The sequence below is a fragment of the Lactuca sativa genome, chromosome 2 (assembly GCF_002870075.4).
Source record: "Lactuca sativa cultivar Salinas chromosome 2, Lsat_Salinas_v11, whole genome shotgun sequence".
Classification (NCBI taxonomy): Eukaryota; Viridiplantae; Streptophyta; class Magnoliopsida; order Asterales; family Asteraceae; genus Lactuca; species Lactuca sativa.
Genome location: NC_056624.2, coordinates 136,198,594 through 136,217,219, shown reverse-complemented (window position 1 = coordinate 136,217,219; position 18,626 = coordinate 136,198,594). Strand labels below are relative to the sequence as shown.

General features: G+C 34.0%; 1 protein-coding gene across 1 annotated transcript; it reads right to left on the bottom strand.

Annotated features, from left to right (window-relative positions):
- Positions 1-12,605: 12,605 nt before the first annotated feature.
- LOC111884701 (uncharacterized) lies at positions 12,606-13,473 on the bottom strand. Its single transcript, XM_023881018.3, has 2 exons — positions 13,133-13,473; positions 12,606-13,049 (listed from the first exon to the last, which is right to left on the bottom strand). The coding sequence occupies exons 1-2, from the start codon at positions 13,340-13,342 to the stop codon at positions 12,813-12,815; spliced, it is 447 nt and encodes a 148-aa protein (XP_023736786.1). The 5' UTR covers positions 13,343-13,473; the 3' UTR covers positions 12,606-12,812.
- Positions 13,474-18,626: the final 5,153 nt, after the last annotated feature.

Sequence of the window (18,626 nt, the reverse complement as noted above, 5' to 3'; positions counted from 1 at the left end):
ACTATACAAGTTATGGATGATTTACATAATCAACTCATATATTTAATTAGTTATCTTTTGATCACTTAATTAATTCTTGATCAATACTAATTAAATTATACTATTAATATATTAGAACTTATAATATATTAATAAACCACAAGTGTTATTTCTCTGATTTAGTTTATCCAAATGCATGATGCCATGCAACCCAAATGGACCATGTCGGGTCGGGTCAAGTACATACCATAAATAGTTATGGACTTAGACACCTTATCCAATAGAAAATTGACAAGTATGCAAAGGGATTTCCATGGGAGTACGCGGTGCCAGTGCATCAGGCACCTACTCTGGAGGCAGCTATCTGGGCTGCCAAGTCTGTAGAGGATATGATTAAGGGAAGAGTTGCCAACGAGATTGAGGTTGGTGAAAATAGGAAGTTTGAGGGGTTTACGAGGCCCAATAAGAAGATCAAGTCTGGTTCAAAAGAGTTTAGCGGAGGAGGAAACAAAGTGAAATGGTGCGAGAAGTGCAAGAAGAAGCACTTCGGGAAATGTAGCGAGGAAGTGACTTGATACAAGTGTGGGAAGACCGGTCATTACGCCAACGAGTGCACCGCCAGCAAAAGGGTATGTTATGAATGTCGTGAAGAAGGGCACGTTGCTAAGGATTTCCTGAAGAAGAAAGAGGCGGCAAAACCAAACATTCCACCAAAACCGAAGGCAAGAGCGTTCCATATGATCCATGACGAAGAAGATGGAAATGAAAGGGATCAGGAATGATGATCTATGAAGTAGTCGTGTAAATAGTACCACATGGTGTAGCCTATTAGAGGCATAATATAGGTTGAACTTGAACACCTACGTAATCGTTTCAAGGAATAATATAAAACCTTCGTTTTGTTATCTAATGTGTCAAGTTGTTATGTGATTTTCTTGTATGATGACTTGGGTGAACTGCGAGACAATACTTGGGATGAGTATGAGTAGGTGTGAAAGGTAGTAGAGGCCTATACTACCGGAAGCACAGGACTTACGCTTGAATCAGGGAAAGTCACAAGGTTACCAAGAAGCTAGTAATTGATACCATTTTATTCAAATATGTCGTTACCATCGTTTCGGTAATGACTAAGAGGATGATTGTTATTCCAACCCTAGTGGTCATATCGAATTGAGTCCGACTACGATAAGTATGTTACATGGTTCAGAGAACCAAGTTTGATGTAGTATCTGACTTAAGTCGGAAGATTGAAATAAAAGATAATCAAAGCGATCGGTAAAGGTATCGCGATAGTTGCTTGTAGCTAGAAATGCTACCTTTTAAGGTGTTATTAGAACATGAAGAAATGTATAGTCTGTTCTGGAAGACTCTAAGAGACTTGAGTATAAGCGTGGGAACATACGATGATAAGTCATTAGAATATGACACATCGGTCCATTTTAGTCATAAAATAACTTATCTTAAGTTTGTTAAGAAGAAGAAGCAGTCTCCAGTAAGGATCGAGATTGTGACTTGAAGGTCATAATTTGGAGTCTAACGGGAGATAGGGAGCAAGTGCAAGATCGAGCACCGCCTGCAATCAGGAAGTCTTAGAGTTAGATATTCGTTCGAAGAAACATCAAAGTTACGGTTATTACTTAGGATGAAGAGATAATGTATGGAGTCATCATGTGAGCCCTGTTTCGTTGATGATTCCTAGACGTAATCATCCTAAGGGGGAGATAATTGTAAGGCTCGTAGATCCGAGCTAGTCAATTTAGAGATAATAGGGGTCGAAAACGACTTTTTGACAAAATACTATTTAGAATAAATAATCTTAACCAAGTTTTAGAATACGTCTCAAGGGTTCCGTACATATAAAGAACGTTGAAATCCGAGTTATAACGAAGAAGTTATGGTCCGTCGAAGTTTTACGGCAAAACCGACACGGTATTGGGAGACGTAAATAGTGAATTTACGATAGATGACTTTTTAGCCTTAGAAATCTAAACAAAATTTGTAGTATACGTTAAACCGAGAACATACAAAAAAAAAACGTCCAAATCTGACTCCGTATGAGGAAGTTATGAATTTTCTAAGATTTTGCTTAACAATGCAGAGCCCGAAAACTCGAATTTTAGATCGAGCGGTTTTTTGCCTACGCGACCTAAATGAGAATTTAATATCTCATTAATAGGAACTCAACGGTAAAAAGGCAGACGAAAACATAGTTCGTATGTAGAAGTTATGAATTTTACGCGGACATTTAACAATATAATCTCCTCGTACTGTTAAATTTAAGATCGGTCAAGAATTAGCCAACGGAGTCAAAACGAAAGTTGTAGATCTTATTTTCACCTATGCGTAGATATAAAGAACGTAAAAAACGGAGGTCGTATGAGAAAGTTACGGATTTTAGAACTCGGAAGTGTGTTATGCGGAAATGGGTGATGTGGCACAATCTTGGCCATTGCTTTCTCCCCAAGTCTTGCCACTAGATGGTGACATGTGGCACCAAGTTCATCCATTTTTCACCCTATAAATAGAACCTCTCCCACTCTCATTTTCTTCACACCTTTCCCATTCTTTTTCTCTTTACTCTCTCTCTAGAACCTCTCTCTAGCCCCGAAAAGCCTAGGGAACCTCCCTAGCACGAGGCGGAAGCCCCGGAGTGCTCGACAGCTCTGAGAAGAAGAGCTTTTCGGCTCGGGAACACTGCTCCAAGCAAATCCCGGTTTTCTATAAAACTTGTTGTAAGTGAGCTACGCCTACGCTATTTTTAATATAGCTTTTATTTAATTATAGTAACGTTATTAGGAACTTATAATAAGTACTTTGGCTATTATTATGGGTTATATAAGTATTGTTTAACACTTATATAATAATAATAATAGCTAGACTATTAATTAGCCTCGGCGAATAATATATTAAAATCTAGTAGTAATAATACTAGGTTTCGTTTTAGGAAAGTATTTTTAAGAAGTGAAGCGCTGTCTGAGTTCGGAATCACCACATTTTCAAGTGAGTGCATGGTCCCTTTCATCTTACACATAGATACGAAGTATTTAATATAAATTACATGCTATGTGTGCATATTGTCTGAATACTTGTTGTCTATGTTGGGTGAAATATTTTTATACACGTTTTAAATGATTTAAATTGTATATGTATTTTATATCTACAAATCATGTTGGGTAAAACATGGGTAGATGTAATAGTTGTTGTGTGACCAAATAAAATAATGAGAGGCCTCGATATAGATGTTATTGATGATCCAGTCATCTAGCGAAGTATAGATGACGACCACAGTCTATTCTAGATAGTCCAGTGGAATGCTAGCAGGCTCGCAACCTGTAGGTGTTTATTTGAACTGTGTGCTCACCGGCAGTACTCCATCCCCCACATGGTTGCCTTATTTGACATGAATTGCTGAGGAACCCCCGAAGCATGTGTTGTCACCCCGATGAAAGTCCCTTAGACTAGCTAGGTCCCTTGTGTTAGATGTTTTAGGGACGTAAAATGAGGATAATGGGAATGTGTAATCGGGTTTGTTTGGTTTGATAAAGTTAATAAACTTATTTAATGTGGGTTGAAAACCCTATGTACTCACCAAGTTTCCCAACCTGACCCACTCAGTTTATTTATATCACAGGTGTTGATATGAAGTCACATTACACTGATATAAATCACTAGTGATAATGAATGTAATTTCTGTTTATGCTTATGTTTCTGTATTGACGATGACATCCCAAATGTTTTAAAATGAATAAAAATACTTTTCTTCAGAATTTGATAACGTATTTATCATGTTTTACTGGGAACAAATTCCGCAACATTTTTATTAAAAGGGGTACTCTGATTTTTATAAAGCATAAACAAAATCGGTCTTTTCTGGAAGTGAAAATGGGGATGTCATAGGTTAAGCTTTCATGGATAGTCCATGGAGTTTTTAACCCATGGATCCTATGGAAATGAAAGGTCATAGGTATTAGGGTTTACATGAACGTAGCCCTAATCCTCCATACTATATATAGAGGTCTTTAGCACATGAAATGGCACTAGTGTATGAGGATATAAGAGTGGGCCGATTTCTAGTGTGCATTCTATTCTCTCAAGGTTTCCAAGGTGTTTTTGGTGATTTGTGATTCCACTTGAGGCTTCCACACTATTGGGGCTAAGCTCTTAAAGATCAAGAGTTCAAGCTCCATCAAACGGCATGTCATCTAACTAGGCTTTTGTAGTAGAGTTGCTTTATATTATGCTAGTTAGGATGAAACCTTGGAATATTGAATATTTGCATGTATAATAGAGAAAACATAGATCCAAGGTTTATAGGGTTGCATGTACACCATAGGAGTGTTAAAATGCTCAAAACCCAACAGAAACTACACCACCAGATAGAGTATAAATCCAAACACTTGTGGTTTTGTTATATGACGAATATGTCAGCTTATAGGTACTTGTCCTTTTTAGGTATCCCATTTACCCACTGCCTTCCAGTGCTTCGTCCTTGGATTAACAATATACAGACTCAGTTTTCTTACAACGAATGTGATGTCAGGTAGAGTGTAATGCATTACATACATAATGCGTCCAATTGCACTTGCATATTCTAGTTGAACCACTAATCGATCAGAATTCACATTTGGTTTCACACTTGAATCAAAAGAAATGTTATATTCCTTAATATTCAAATGTTCAAACTTAGCCAAAATTTTCTCTAAATAATGAGATTCACCTAGAGAAATCTGATTTCCTGTCCTTTTCACCTTGATACGGAGAACTGTATCAACTTCTCCAAGATATTTCATCTTGAAGTTTGAGGATATGTATTTGTTCGTCTCAAAAATACCTTCTAGATGAGTATTATTTAAACAAGACAAAACTGCAAAATTGGTCCCTGTGTTTAGACAAAAATTGTGGATACGGTCCAAAAACTTTCCAACTTGCACCATTAGTCCAAAATGAGATCTTTTTTGTGGATTTGGTCCTTGATAAACTTTAAAGGACTATTATACCCTTCTAATTTCTTTTTTATATTTATTAATCTTTATTATAATATTCATAAAACTAAAAATAGATATTAGCCACACAAAACCCACACCCTCTGTTTAACAATCGACCCCTTCATATTCTCCATCTCTTATCTTACATTTCCTGCCGGTAAACCAACCAGCAACACCGTCGTCCTTCTTTCCAGTAAGTACTTGACCATTCCACTCTATCGATCTCCTCCTTCTTTGATTATTTCCTTCTACAGTTCTTCAAGTTACTTTCCATATTGTCATGAATTCTCTTTTTTCATTCGTTTCATTCTTTCCAGAAGCATACCTGAGAAAAATTCACTTCATTTTGTGCGTCTTTGATTATGTACAGGTTCGTTAGTTCACTTGTGTTCTTCAATTGATTTACAGGTTCGTTGATTCACTTTTGTTCTTCGCTAACCTTCTCCAATGCGATCATGAAAGGGTCAAAATCGTCTTTCCATTTGCAATGGTGAGGAAATGGGTTTCTGGTGTGTAACCTCACGACCATGGACGAGGTGGGCACTAAGCGTTGGAGGTAGGGAGGGAGTTTCCCTGGTGGAGCGGGCTTGACCTAGTGCTATAGAATCGGAGAATAAAACACAAACACAGTCACACTAAATTAAGAAAACCTATATATTGAAATGTTGCTTCACCTCTAACAGGTTTACTTTGTTCTTGCTCCATTTTTTTTCCAACAAAAAACGATATTGAGATGAAAGAACATTACAGGAGGTCTTGATGATGAAAACTTGGGAGTTGGGATAAACGAAAGAGGGATGAGAACTGGGTGAAAGGTAATTCTAGTTTATCAGAGTTTGTATGTGTGTATTTTTTGAGAGAGAGAGAGAGAGAGAGAGAGAGAGAGAGAGATGCGTGTATGCTTATGTGTGTGTTGAATCTGCATCAGATTTTCCTAAAACTTCATTGATGAAGTTCATTCGTGTATGTATGTGAATTAAATCAGTAAGGGAGGTGGGTGTTATAGGTGTATGTGGTGGTAAATATTTTCCTTTTGTTTTTATTTTTCAATTACTAAATTATTAGAATACATAAAAATGAAAAAAAAAACAAATTAAAAAGGGAAAAATGGTCATTCTAAGTAATTTTAAACTTTTTAGGGACCAAAACCACAAAAAATTTCAGTTTTTGGACTAACGGTGCAAGTTGAAAAGTTTTAGGACACCATCAACATTTTTTTTACAAACCACAGGGACCAATTTTGCAGTTTAGTCTTTAAATAATCCAATAACTAGAGTTATGAGCTAATCATGAATTATTTAAATAAATGAATGGATAGATAATGTTTATGATTAAATACCTATACATTATCACAAACAACCAACAATTAACATAGATGATTAAAAGGTGATATGTCACAAGATAATAAATCTAATTATTATTAATATTATTACCAAGTTTCATCCAAAAGTCAAAATGATTATTCTCGATCAGATCTGATTATAAGAAAATAGTATAATCAGACTGTCTTGTTGTTGGACAAAAATAAAGGCAAAACAATAATTAAAACAACCATGTTTGAAGTTGATCTTGATCAGAGAAAACTACATGGATCGGACTCCTATCCTTAAAGGTTTTTACTTTGCATCTAGGGATGTAAGAAACAAATTAATACTACAAAATTTGATGCAGATTTTCCAGTTTTCCAACATTAGTGGAAAATGATAAACGCAAAACGAATACTCAGAAATGGAAAAAAGTTGTGACTGCTTGAAAGAGAGGAGAAAGCTATGATTTTTTTGTCATCTAAATAAGACCTAAGAGGTCCTATTTATAGTAGACGAAAAAACATAGAAGCCCTTAATAAAAGGATATGGTGCTTAGAATTTGAATCAAATATCGTTATATGCTCTTATCCGAATGTTTGACCGAGTTGCTCAAACACGATTTGACAAAACCTCACCAAAAATAAAAGCTCCTAAATCACACAATGTTGTGCCTTCGCATCATTTGCTGAGCCAAGCGGGGCACATGCGTGGGCTTGACCTATCCATTTGATCCACTAAAGCAATTGAAGATCTATCAAGAGAATAAACATATTAATCCACAAAAGTTTTTTCCTCACACCAATGTAGGATAGAAGGAAATTACCAACTTGCAATTATCCTTCATAATTTGCAAAACCCCACCCCTACCCTACCACCACTAATGTTTTTTAAAATAAAAACCGACAGAAAAATACACATCTGTACATGCTTTCTAATTGTCTAAAACAGAAAATGTAAAACAAATAAACTTTCACTATACACGTTTTTTATATTTTCTTAATGAAAGTTTTTTTCATTTTTCTGAAAATGAAGACGTTTTCTATAGCTAAACGCAACCTTAGTTTTTCTATAAATGAAAAAAACAAATTTAGTTTTGAATTTTAACATTTTACAATGCATATATAGAACTTCAGAATGAAAACAAGATAATTACCTGGAAAAATCCAAGGGAAACAACTTTGCATGCATTTTAGAGAGAGGCGCAGGGTTAGCCGAAAGTAGCAAAATCCTTGAAGACAGTCGATCGGGAGTTTCAGATGTGTTGTCCACTTCTTCCCATGACAAAATAATTCCAAATATAGAAGTCCTAGTATAGAATTTATTTTTTTAATGCAACTTACTCAATGTATATATTGGAAGACTATATATATATATATATATATATATATATATATATATATATATATATATATATATATATATATATATATATATATATATATAATTGATTTATCCTTTTTCTAAACTACATCCAATGAACTTTTTGATCTACTATGTTGCATTGGGTAGCAGAAGATATTCTTTAAATTTTTCAGTCAAATATAAATTTAATAAAAATTCATCGAAAATCCGTTAGAAATTTGCCACGAATCCGTTGGCAATTCATCACAAAGTATGATGATTGTGAATTTAGTGTAAATTCGCCGTTTAATGACGATTTTGTGACAGAAACTACCTTCGAAAATGAACATTTTTTTTTGTAGTTTCCAACCCCTAAAGAATTTGTGCAATCCTTGGTTTTTATTTCAGGATCCACAACATGTTCTCAAGTACATACATATATATTAGGTATATCTGACAAACATAGCCCGCAATATAATAAAGGGATAATGACTTGAGAGGGTAACATACTATTCCATTTTGTCACATTGGTCACTAAACTTTTTTTCGTGCTCTAATAGCCATTTAACTTGTTCATTCGTATAAATTTCACCCCTACGACTGATTATAGCCGGTTTCACCGGTTGCATGGGTCTGATGTGGCTTTTTTTTCCTAGGTGGACAATGAGATGGCATGTAGGCCCCGATTTTGCCTCCCATCCTCATTAAAGTTAAGAGTGAAGTCTCGTTTGGTCCTTAAATTCGATTAGGGCACCAAGTCTCATTAACCCCCGATTTTTTCTCCTTCAATGTTCAATCGGTCTCTTTAATGGCTTCATCTTAATGTCCCATAGATCGAAACTTCATTGTAGTGGATTTCCACTATAATGGAACATTTGCACCCAACCCATTAGTATACTTTGATCCCGACAAACAATCAGTAGGAGATGTTGACTTCAGTGCATTTGAGTACGAGGAGTTCATGGAATTCCTTCAAAAGCTCACCAGAACTAGAAGCAAAGACATTTACTTCTGCCTTCCACAAGAGTCTTTAAGTCAGGGAATTCATACACTGGTGAATGACGGTGATTACAAAGAATTTTTGGATTTGGCTTATGCAAATGAGAGGAGAATGAATGTGTATGTGGACCACTATAATGAACCAATCTTCGAATGGATTGAGGAAGAGGAAATTGAAGATCAAGACTACAGCTGTGAAGAGGATGAAGACTCAGTATTCTCAGAGACTTATTCTGTTGATCATGAAGAAGATGATGTTGAATATCCATTCCCAGCCAACAAAACCAAGGGTGACAGGTTCTTAAACAAACTTTGTGTAGACACATTAGATGAAGATGTTGAATATCTTGAACCTCGATACCCTGTACATGATGATAGACAACCATGGAATCAGATGAAACCACTGTTAGGTATGCGATTTTCTAACCCTGGTGAACTTAAAAACATGTTGAGCAACTATGCAGTTGCTAATGGATATGATCTCTGGTTTGAAAAAAATGACTCCCAAAGGTTGTTAGTTAAGTGTTGCAAAAAAAACAAGTCACCTAATTGTCCATTTAGACTTTGGGCCTCTTGGATGAGTAAAGAGAGGACTTTTCAGATAAAATCTTTAGTTAGTGAACATAATTGTAGCAGGGTGTTTAAGTTTGGGTCCATAGTAACTTATAAGTGGTTAGGAAAACAGTTTATGAGTGAAATTATAGAGAAGCCAAAAATGAGTGTTAGGAAGATGAAAGCTAAAGTTTCAACAACATTCAATATAAATGTGAGTGAGGGGCAATGCAGAAATGCAAAGAAATTTGCATTACAAGAAATTGAAGGAAGTCTAATTGAACATTATGGGAGATTATGGTCATATGGTCATGAAATTCTGAGGACAAACCCTGGGTCTACTGTGAGGATGGATGTAGACATCATGCAAGATTCCACAACTTTGTTTTCTAAGTACTATGTCTGCTTTAAAGCTATAAGTGATGGTTGGAAGGAAGGGTGCAGGCCTGTGATTGGCCTTGATGGTTGCTTTCTAAAGGGTATTGTTAGGGGAGAAGTTTTGGCAGCTGTAGGGAGGGATGCAAACAACCAAATCTACCCTATAGCATGGGCTGTAGTTGGAGTTGAGAACAAGGCCACATGGAAGTGGTTCATAGATCTCCTCATGGATGATATTGATGGTGGTCTTGGTGCAGGCATTACCCTTCTTTCTGATGGACACAAGGTGAGCATTGGTTCATATTTATACATATGGTTTTATGCATGTTTCACTAATTTTGTTGTTGTTATTTGTAGGGGTTGCTAGAAGCAGTAAAAGAAAGGTGTCCAGAAACTGAACACAGACAATGTGCCAGACACATTGTGGCTAATTTTGCTAAAAGGTTTACCGGTCAACATTTCAGGAAGCTTTTTTGGAGGGCTGTTAGAGCTAGTACTGAACAGAAGTTCAAACATGTAATGGAAAAGATCAAATCTTTAGATACTCAAGCATATGAGTACCTTATAGACAGAGATCCTACTACCTGGTCTAAGGCATTTTTTAAAGAGGGCAGAGATTGTGATGCAGTTGAGAATTGGGTGAGTGAGAGTTTCAATTCTGCTATTAGGCATGCTAGAAGGAAACCAATCATCACTATGCTAGAGGAGATTAGGATATTTGTGATGGAGAGGATATACAGTCAAAGAGTAGAAGGAATTGAATGGGATTTGAATATCTGTCCAAGTATTAGGAAGCGTATACAAGATTTGAAGGTTAAACAGAGGTAACATGTAGTTTTACAATTCATCTATCCAAGTATTAGTTTGTGTTATTAGTTATTAATTTGTAGTCATTATTGCCTTATACAGATTGTGGGGGGTTACTCCTTGTGGTTATCAAAAGTATGAAGTTAGGTTCAATGATGCAGCATATGGAGTGGATCTGATTGCAAAGACTTGTGCATGCAGAATATGGCAACTTACAGGGATACCATGCTTACATGGAGTAGCTGCAATCTCTTCCCTGAATCAAGATGCAGAAACATATGTGTCCCAATCATACAGTAAAGAGGCTTTTCTAAAATGCTATAATTATAGCATTAACCCTCTCAATGGTAGTGATATGTGGGACGAAGTTCCTTATCGAAAGCCTTTGCCTCCCAAAAGAAGAAGAATACATGGTAGGCCATCAGTGAAAAGGAAGAGGGATGCAGTGGAAAGGGAGTTGAGTGGACCAGTTAGACATTCTGTGACAAGATGGGGATCCCTGATAAAGTGTAGTATTTGCAAGGAACCAGGTCATAACAAGATAAAGTGTCCATCTAAGCAGCAAACAAATACATCAGGTAAATGTCCCAATTATATGAACATAATACATTAATTTAATATGTAATCTTGAGACTTCAATTTTTTGTTGCAGCACCAAGTTCATCCAGGGATAGTGGAGCAGGACCAAGTCAACCACCAAGTTCATCAGGGGGTAGTGGAGTAGGACCAAGTCAACCACCAGCAGCATCCCAACCACCACCACCACCAGCAGTAGCCCAACCACCTCCACCACCACCACCACCAGCAGCCCAACCACCTCCACCACCACCACCAGTAGCAGCCCAACCACCTCCACCACCACCACCACCACCAGCTGCAAGGCCTGTCCCAAGAAGGGCCCCAATTGGTAGAATTGGACGGAGGAAATATTCTGAAAGGATTATCAAAATGGCATTGAGGAGGAACATACCTGGGGTTGGGAGCAGTGCAGAGAACCCTGCAGTCCTTAATTAAGTAGGTGTGTAGGTAGTGGGTGGGCACATCACCTCCACCACCAGCACCAGCAGCCCAACCACCTCCACCACCACCAGCAGCCCAACCACCTCCACCACCACCACCACCAGCAGCCCAACCACCTCCACCACCACCACCAGTAGCAGCCCAACCACCTCCACCACCACCACCACCAGCAACCCAACCACCTCCACCACCACCACCACCACCAGCTGCAAGGCCTGTCCCAAGAAGGGCCCCAATTGGTAGAACTGGACGGAGGAAATATTCTGAAAGGATTGTCAAAATGGCATTGAGGAGGAACATACCTGGGGTTGGGAGCAGTGCAGAGAACCCTGCAGTCCTTAATTAAGTAGGTGTGTAGGTAGTGGGTGGGCACATCTTTTGTTATCAAGTTGTGATGTAAAGACAATACTATGTGTTATTTATGCTTTTCTTTTGGGTTTGTGGGCACATGGTTGCCCTTCTTTTGTGGTCCCTAGAAGGAATCTTTTGTCCTTGTGTATGCAGACAGCTACTCAGTACTCACCCTTTATTTAATTTAGAATATTGATGGAGTATTTGCAATGAATTCAACCACCGTATTCAATTAGTTTCTTATTATTTCTATGCATTGTTGTCTCAATGATTCCATTACAGTCAAAGAATGGAATCCTATATTGTTAGATAATATGACAGTTAATCGGTTTTTACTACCAAGGGTAGTTTCGTCAATTCCTATTTTCTAGTCTATTACAAGTTATTTAAACATGTTGATGTGTAATGTTATTAAGGGATAATGACAGTTAATCAGTTTTTACTACCAAGGGTATTTTCGTCAATTCCTATTTTCTAATCTATTACAAGTTATTTAAACATCTTGATGTGTAATGTTATTAAGGGATAATGACAGTTAATCAGTTTTTACTACCAAGGGTAGTTTCGTCAATTCCTATTTTCTAGTCTATTACAAGTTATTTAAACATGTTGATGTGTAATGTTATTAAGGGATAATGACAGTTAATCAGTTTTTACTACTAAGGGTATTTTCGTCAATTCCTATTTTCTAGTCTATTACAAGTTATTTAAACATCTTGATGTGTAATGTTATTAATTGAAGGAAGTCTAATAGAGCATTATGAAAGATTATGGTCATATTAGCTAAGATGTTGACTGGAATTAGCTAAGCTTTTGACTGGAGTTAGAAAGAAGTCTTTGATGTGTAATGCTATTAATTGTACATATATGCCTTCATTCCAGTCAAAATTACTACTTTGTGATTCCATTCCAGTCAAAATTACTACTTTGTGATTCCATTCCAGTCAAAATTACTACTTTGTGATTCCATTCCAGTCAAAATTACTACTTTATGATTCCATTCCAGTCAAAATTACTACTTTGTGATTCCAATAAGAAGTTAAGATAATACATTCATTCCATTCAAACAACATCTTTCAATACATCATTCACATCATTTCATCATATACACGATGATCAAAAAAAGAAATCCTATGGTAAACTTACATATTTTTTCCTTCATTGCAATGGCATCAGAGCACTTTTCCTTCTTCATTTGTTCCATGTCTTCCTTCACCTTCTCTACTTCGGTCTTTAATGCTATTAATTCAACTTTCATTCCCTCCACCACTTCCATTAGAGGCATTTCTACAGGTTCTACATCCAACCATTTCCAATATTTGCATTTACCCTTCAACACAAATAACTCGTAATGAGATTCAAATTAGGAAAAAAGAATCAGAAAAAGGAGAAGATTCAAGTGAAATAGTTTACCTCATTGCACACCATGAAATGCCTCCCTGGATTCTTTGGTGTTTTTGATGTTAGAATACGTGCAGGGAACCCACAATCACAAGTTTTTGTATCGTGCGCAGTTGATTTCTTGCTTGATCGATTGAGGGATGATGAGAAGCTGTAGGAGGAAGCCATCGGGGGTATTAGGGCACAATCAAGGAACCGCATACACCCCTCTTTTAATAACATTAGCCTACATGCCACGTAGGATCATACTGACACGTAGGATCGACCAGTCCATTGAAACCGGCTATAATCAGTCGTAGGGGTGAAATTTACACGAATGAACAAGTTAAATGGCTATTAGAGCACGAAAAAAAGTTTAGTGACCAAATGTGATAAAATGGAATAGTATGTTACCCTCTCAAGTCATTATCCCTATAATAAAATATAACTATTTTTTTATGTAAAATACATCCTACAATAGTTATAACGTTTTAAAATAGATAAAATGACATAACATATAAAACTAAAACTAGAAACTTCTAAAATTATGGCGTAGATTAGGATCTTGTTTTTCACTTCTGCAAAAATATGTGACATTAGAAACAATGATTATATGGAGTTGTGAGTGCCATGGAAATTTCGTAATGCATTGGTCTGCTCTACACATCTTTCTATATTAATAAAAAAAATAGTTATTAGTGTCAAATGCCATTTTCTTGAATTTACGTTTTCTTTTCAAATGCTATATAAAAATGACACTTATCATTTTCTCAACATTTTTTATTTTTTAAAAAAGTATTGATGTTGATAATAAGTTAGACAATTATTTATCTGATCTCTGACTTTTGGGAGAAATTTAAATTCGTCTTGAATAAGTTTCGATTATGATTGCCGATAATTATTGTATTTCTATATTGAAAATCTTACAAGATGATGTTTAATTAATACTTTATTAAAAATATTTATTAATAATTATGAATTTTTACTATAAAAATTTAATTATTTTTGTAACAGTGGTTCTTACGGGCAATAAGCAAGTAAATACTGTAGATGTAGAGGTACGATTTTTGATGTAGCTGTTTTGTGGTATTCTAATTGCTTTGTTGGTAGATTTACAAATAACTACAGTAATTAAATTGGCATTTAGGCCGAAAAACTCAATATTGGCCATTACCTTGTAATTGTATTTGTCTATTTTTGCTAGCTTTTATAAAATTCATTTGTTAATGTGTATATATATATATATATATATATATATATATATATATATGAGACCGTGAGACGCAATCATAGCCACTTATATGGTAGATAAAACAAAAACATTTTTTAAATGCTAAATAATTGAAAATTTTTGAAATTTTTTTCAAATATTATATATATATATATACATATATATATATATATATATATATATATATATATATATATGGGACCGTGAGACGCAATCATAGCCACTCATTTGGTAGATAAAACAAAAACATTTTTTAAATGCAAAATAATTGAAAATTTTCGAAATTTTTTTCAAATATTATTTTCGGAATTTATATTTTTCAAAAAAAAAAAATACCAAAATAAAATAAAAAATAAATAAACAAAATACTTTTTTATATATTCTAATAGAATAATAGAATATTCTACATATCTGAGAAATCTAGTATAATATTCTAACATTATAAAAATCACATTAGAATATTTACAGTGTAATATTGTATTAGAATATTTAAAAAAAAAACGGTAATTTTTTTTTTAATTTTTTTAGGTAATTAAAGTTCCGAAAATAATAGTTATTTTTTTTTCTTTTTATTTTGCATTTTAAAATTAGTTTTAGATTTGGTTTCACGGTTTCACAAAATTAGCATGGTCTCAAATGAACGCGAATATATATATATATATATATATATATATATATATATATATATATATATATATATATATATATATATATATATATATATATATATATATATATATATATATATATATATATATATATATATATATATTCCAAAGCCATTTAAAATAGTTTTTAGATTAAATGTCAACTTATATAACAATTTACTTAAATCTTATAAATATAAATTATAGAAAGTAAAGATATTAAATTGAATAGAAATAAATCCAAACTGGGTAACACTTGGATGGAGGACCAGTCAGAAATTAACACCAAAACAACCAACACAGCTTTAAAGAAGCAAGAACAACTCATGGTACCAATCTTGATCATAGATCTCTCCCCCCCTCGTCCTCTCCCACACATTCTAAACTATTGTCCTTTTAATACATCTATATATCTATGGACCACAACTGTTTAACTCCATCTTATCATACATTGTTTTTCTATTTATATTTTAAAATATGTTTTTAAAAATACATCTAAAATACCAGACGTAAAACATCTTTTAAACAAATTTTGGATTTTTTTAGTCGAACTTTCAATCTAAAAAGAACACTCAAGTTTGGTTTGTTTTTCTTTAACCACAAAAGTATTTGTTTTCAACTTTAACTAGAGTATGTTTTTTAAAAATAAAATAAAATTGTACAGTGCTCCTAATAATGATAATCATATAACCATAAAACAATATTTTTCTAGCTAAAGTTGTTTATATATTGAGAACTAAAAGTTTTTTATCGTTAAATCATTAAAATAAATTATGTATAGGTTAAACATAACAAATTTCCGGTTTCAATAAATATAAAAGTTTTATATAATGATTCTTCTAAAGATATAAAAAATTAAAAAAAAAAAAAAAAAAAGACCGGGTTAAAAACCTTTTTTTTTTTTTTTTTTTTTTTTTTTTTTTTGCATATCTTTTGACTTTTAACCTACAAATAACAAAATGCATAATATAAAAATATGAGGCATTTTTAAAAGTTTTCAAGCATGTTTGTGTACGGAAAATCAACCACATTATTTTCTTATTTTTATATTGCACCCTGGCCAACGGCAAAGTTACTTCTTCATCTTCATTTAATAATTTATTCTTGATATTATGATAAATTTTGATGAAATTTTCATATTTGATCTTATATCTTTAAACTTAATCTTCACTTCTTCTGTTTGATACTCAATACAATAAAACTCATAGCGAAACATATTTTTCAAGCGGACCCAACGTGATCCATATATCATATTTTGGAAATTGGTGATTAAAATCTCATCATCAATGATTTTCGAAGCCCGAACGAGTGTGATCTCTTCTCGTGTAGTCCATCGCAGGGGTTGATTTATTGTTATTTTAGAGTTGTATTTATATATTCTTCAATTTCAATTCTTTATTTATAATGGGTCATGAACATTGTGATGGGTTATCTACGTTATAAAAAATCCATGTGGCGGAACACTCCTTAACCCTTAAGTTCACATGCAACGTAGAAAAGATCTATGTTTTCTTTATTGATAGTTATAAACTATGAATATAAAGAAAACCTAGGAAACCCTAGTATAATTGAAATTACAAGAAGGTTTAGGGTTACATACATTTTGATTAATGTAGCAATTAATCAACCAAAATCTCATTTGAGTTCCTTGGAAAGAAAGAACCCAAAAGTTTGGATGTCTCTAATGGTTTGTAGCCAAAACCCTCATAACTAGAAGACTTGAGGAGAGGGGATATTTAGAGCTTAATTTCGGCTCTATGAAGTTTGGGAAGAGTGGACGAAACTATGAGACCCTAGGGGTTCTATTTATAGCAGATAAGGAAGCCTTGGATTACCCTAATTTGAATATAATAATAATATTTCAAATATGACAATTTTCCAACTCCTTAATTATCAATAAGGAGCAATCTAGAAACTCTAAAAGCCCTAGCCAAAAATGGCCATGCTAGGAGTGTTCTAGAATAATATCTGGTTCAACTATTGAATAATGGCAGCTTAGTCGCTACAAATCTAATTAATTCTAATTAACCAAAATTTAATTCAAATTAATTTCTGATAAATTCTTAATTAATTATTACTATTTATAATTAGCATATTAATCATATAATATATTAATAAATCATTTGTTACAATTTATTAATCATATAATAAATTAACAAATCAGTATCTCTCTCCAAAAGTTATTATATTCAGTTATCGGTTATGAGGGAAACCCAAAAAGGATTGTGCTTCTAATTCAAGAATATACTAATTTAGTTATTGACTTAAACACCTTAATCCAACACTCTCCCACTTGGATAAGTTTGTAACTATAATTGCAAGTATAGACCTGGAAGTAAGCAACAAATAATGCTTTACAAAGCCACTGGCAAATTCTGATTCAAATCAGTCGTCAAACCTAAGGTAAGTGATTAGCTATTCATTCATTCTTCAAGACATTGTATGGACACGAGTCATGGATCAGAATCAATCTCATTTTCTAAGATTCAATTTCTCGATCTCCCAATTTTTAAAGACTTTATTGGACTTCAAATTGAACATATCAATTAGTCATGGTTAGGCTTAAAACTTATAATATCAACATCAAATCATCGTGGGGCCTAATGATATCGCTTTTCCTATTAGGGCAAAATGAGCGAATAGACTTTGACTACATAACTAGAACCTTTACTTACCAAATGATATATGATACTATGTTTTATAATATCAAGTTACTAATGTGTTTACGTAATACTTCTACACAACCGATTCATAAATTACAACTTATATATCTTCGTTGAATAATAGAAGATATTGTCGTCCTAGAATTACTCATAACAAGATCCATGAGGTAATCTCTAAGCGCGGGTTTATTCAATACTTAAAATACATATTTTCAAAGTACTCAAGAATATTGTAGCAATTCAAATTGCAATGTATTAACCTCAATCGACAATCTACAATCAATTCATGATAGTCTTAATTCACTACTTACTTCCAAAAGTATGAACAATTCAAATTACTTGGAAAGTTTAAAAATGAAAAAAGAAACATGAGAATAAATAATTGAATAAGGCAGTACGATACTTATAAATAATTCTCTATTATTAATTCACCAAATCAATTACATTTCTTTTGTTACGAGTTTCAAAAATATTACTTAACTAGTAAAACTAATATTGTCTCTTAAACCTATGCTCTTAGCATGATGGTGGTGTTTGACTATGCTCAGAGCCTTTGTGAAAGGATTTGCAACATTATATGTTGATGATAATCTCTTCAACAGAATGTGTCCTTCTTCTACCCGATGTCGAATGTAATGGTACTTTCTATCTATATGCTTGGATCTACCATGATCATTTGGTTATTTTGTTAAAGCAGTTTCACCTTCATGAAAACATATAAGTTCCATGGGTTCCTGAATAGTTGGAGCGACTCCAAGATCACCGATAAAGTTTTTCAACCAAGTCGCTTCTTTTGATGCTTTACTCGCTGTAATGTACTCAGACTCACAGGTGGAATCAGCCATCGTGTCTTGCTTGCAACTCTTCCAAGTAACCGTTCCCTCATTTAATAGGAATACCTAGCCAGGCTACGAACACAAGTTTTCTCGTTATGTTTGAAAGCTAGCTCCACTTACTCTTAACATATGACTGCCGCCATGAACTAG

Bases quoted from the DNA above. Each gene is read 5' to 3' on its own strand.
- LOC111884701 (XM_023881018.3), bottom strand. From the start codon at position 13,342: ATGTTATTAAAAGAGGGGTGTATGCGGTTCCTTGATTGTGCCCTAATA. The intron at 13,050-13,132 runs GTAAACTATTTC...TTTGTGTTGAAG, and splicing joins ATTTCATGGTGTGCAATGAG to GGTAAATGCAAATATTGGAA.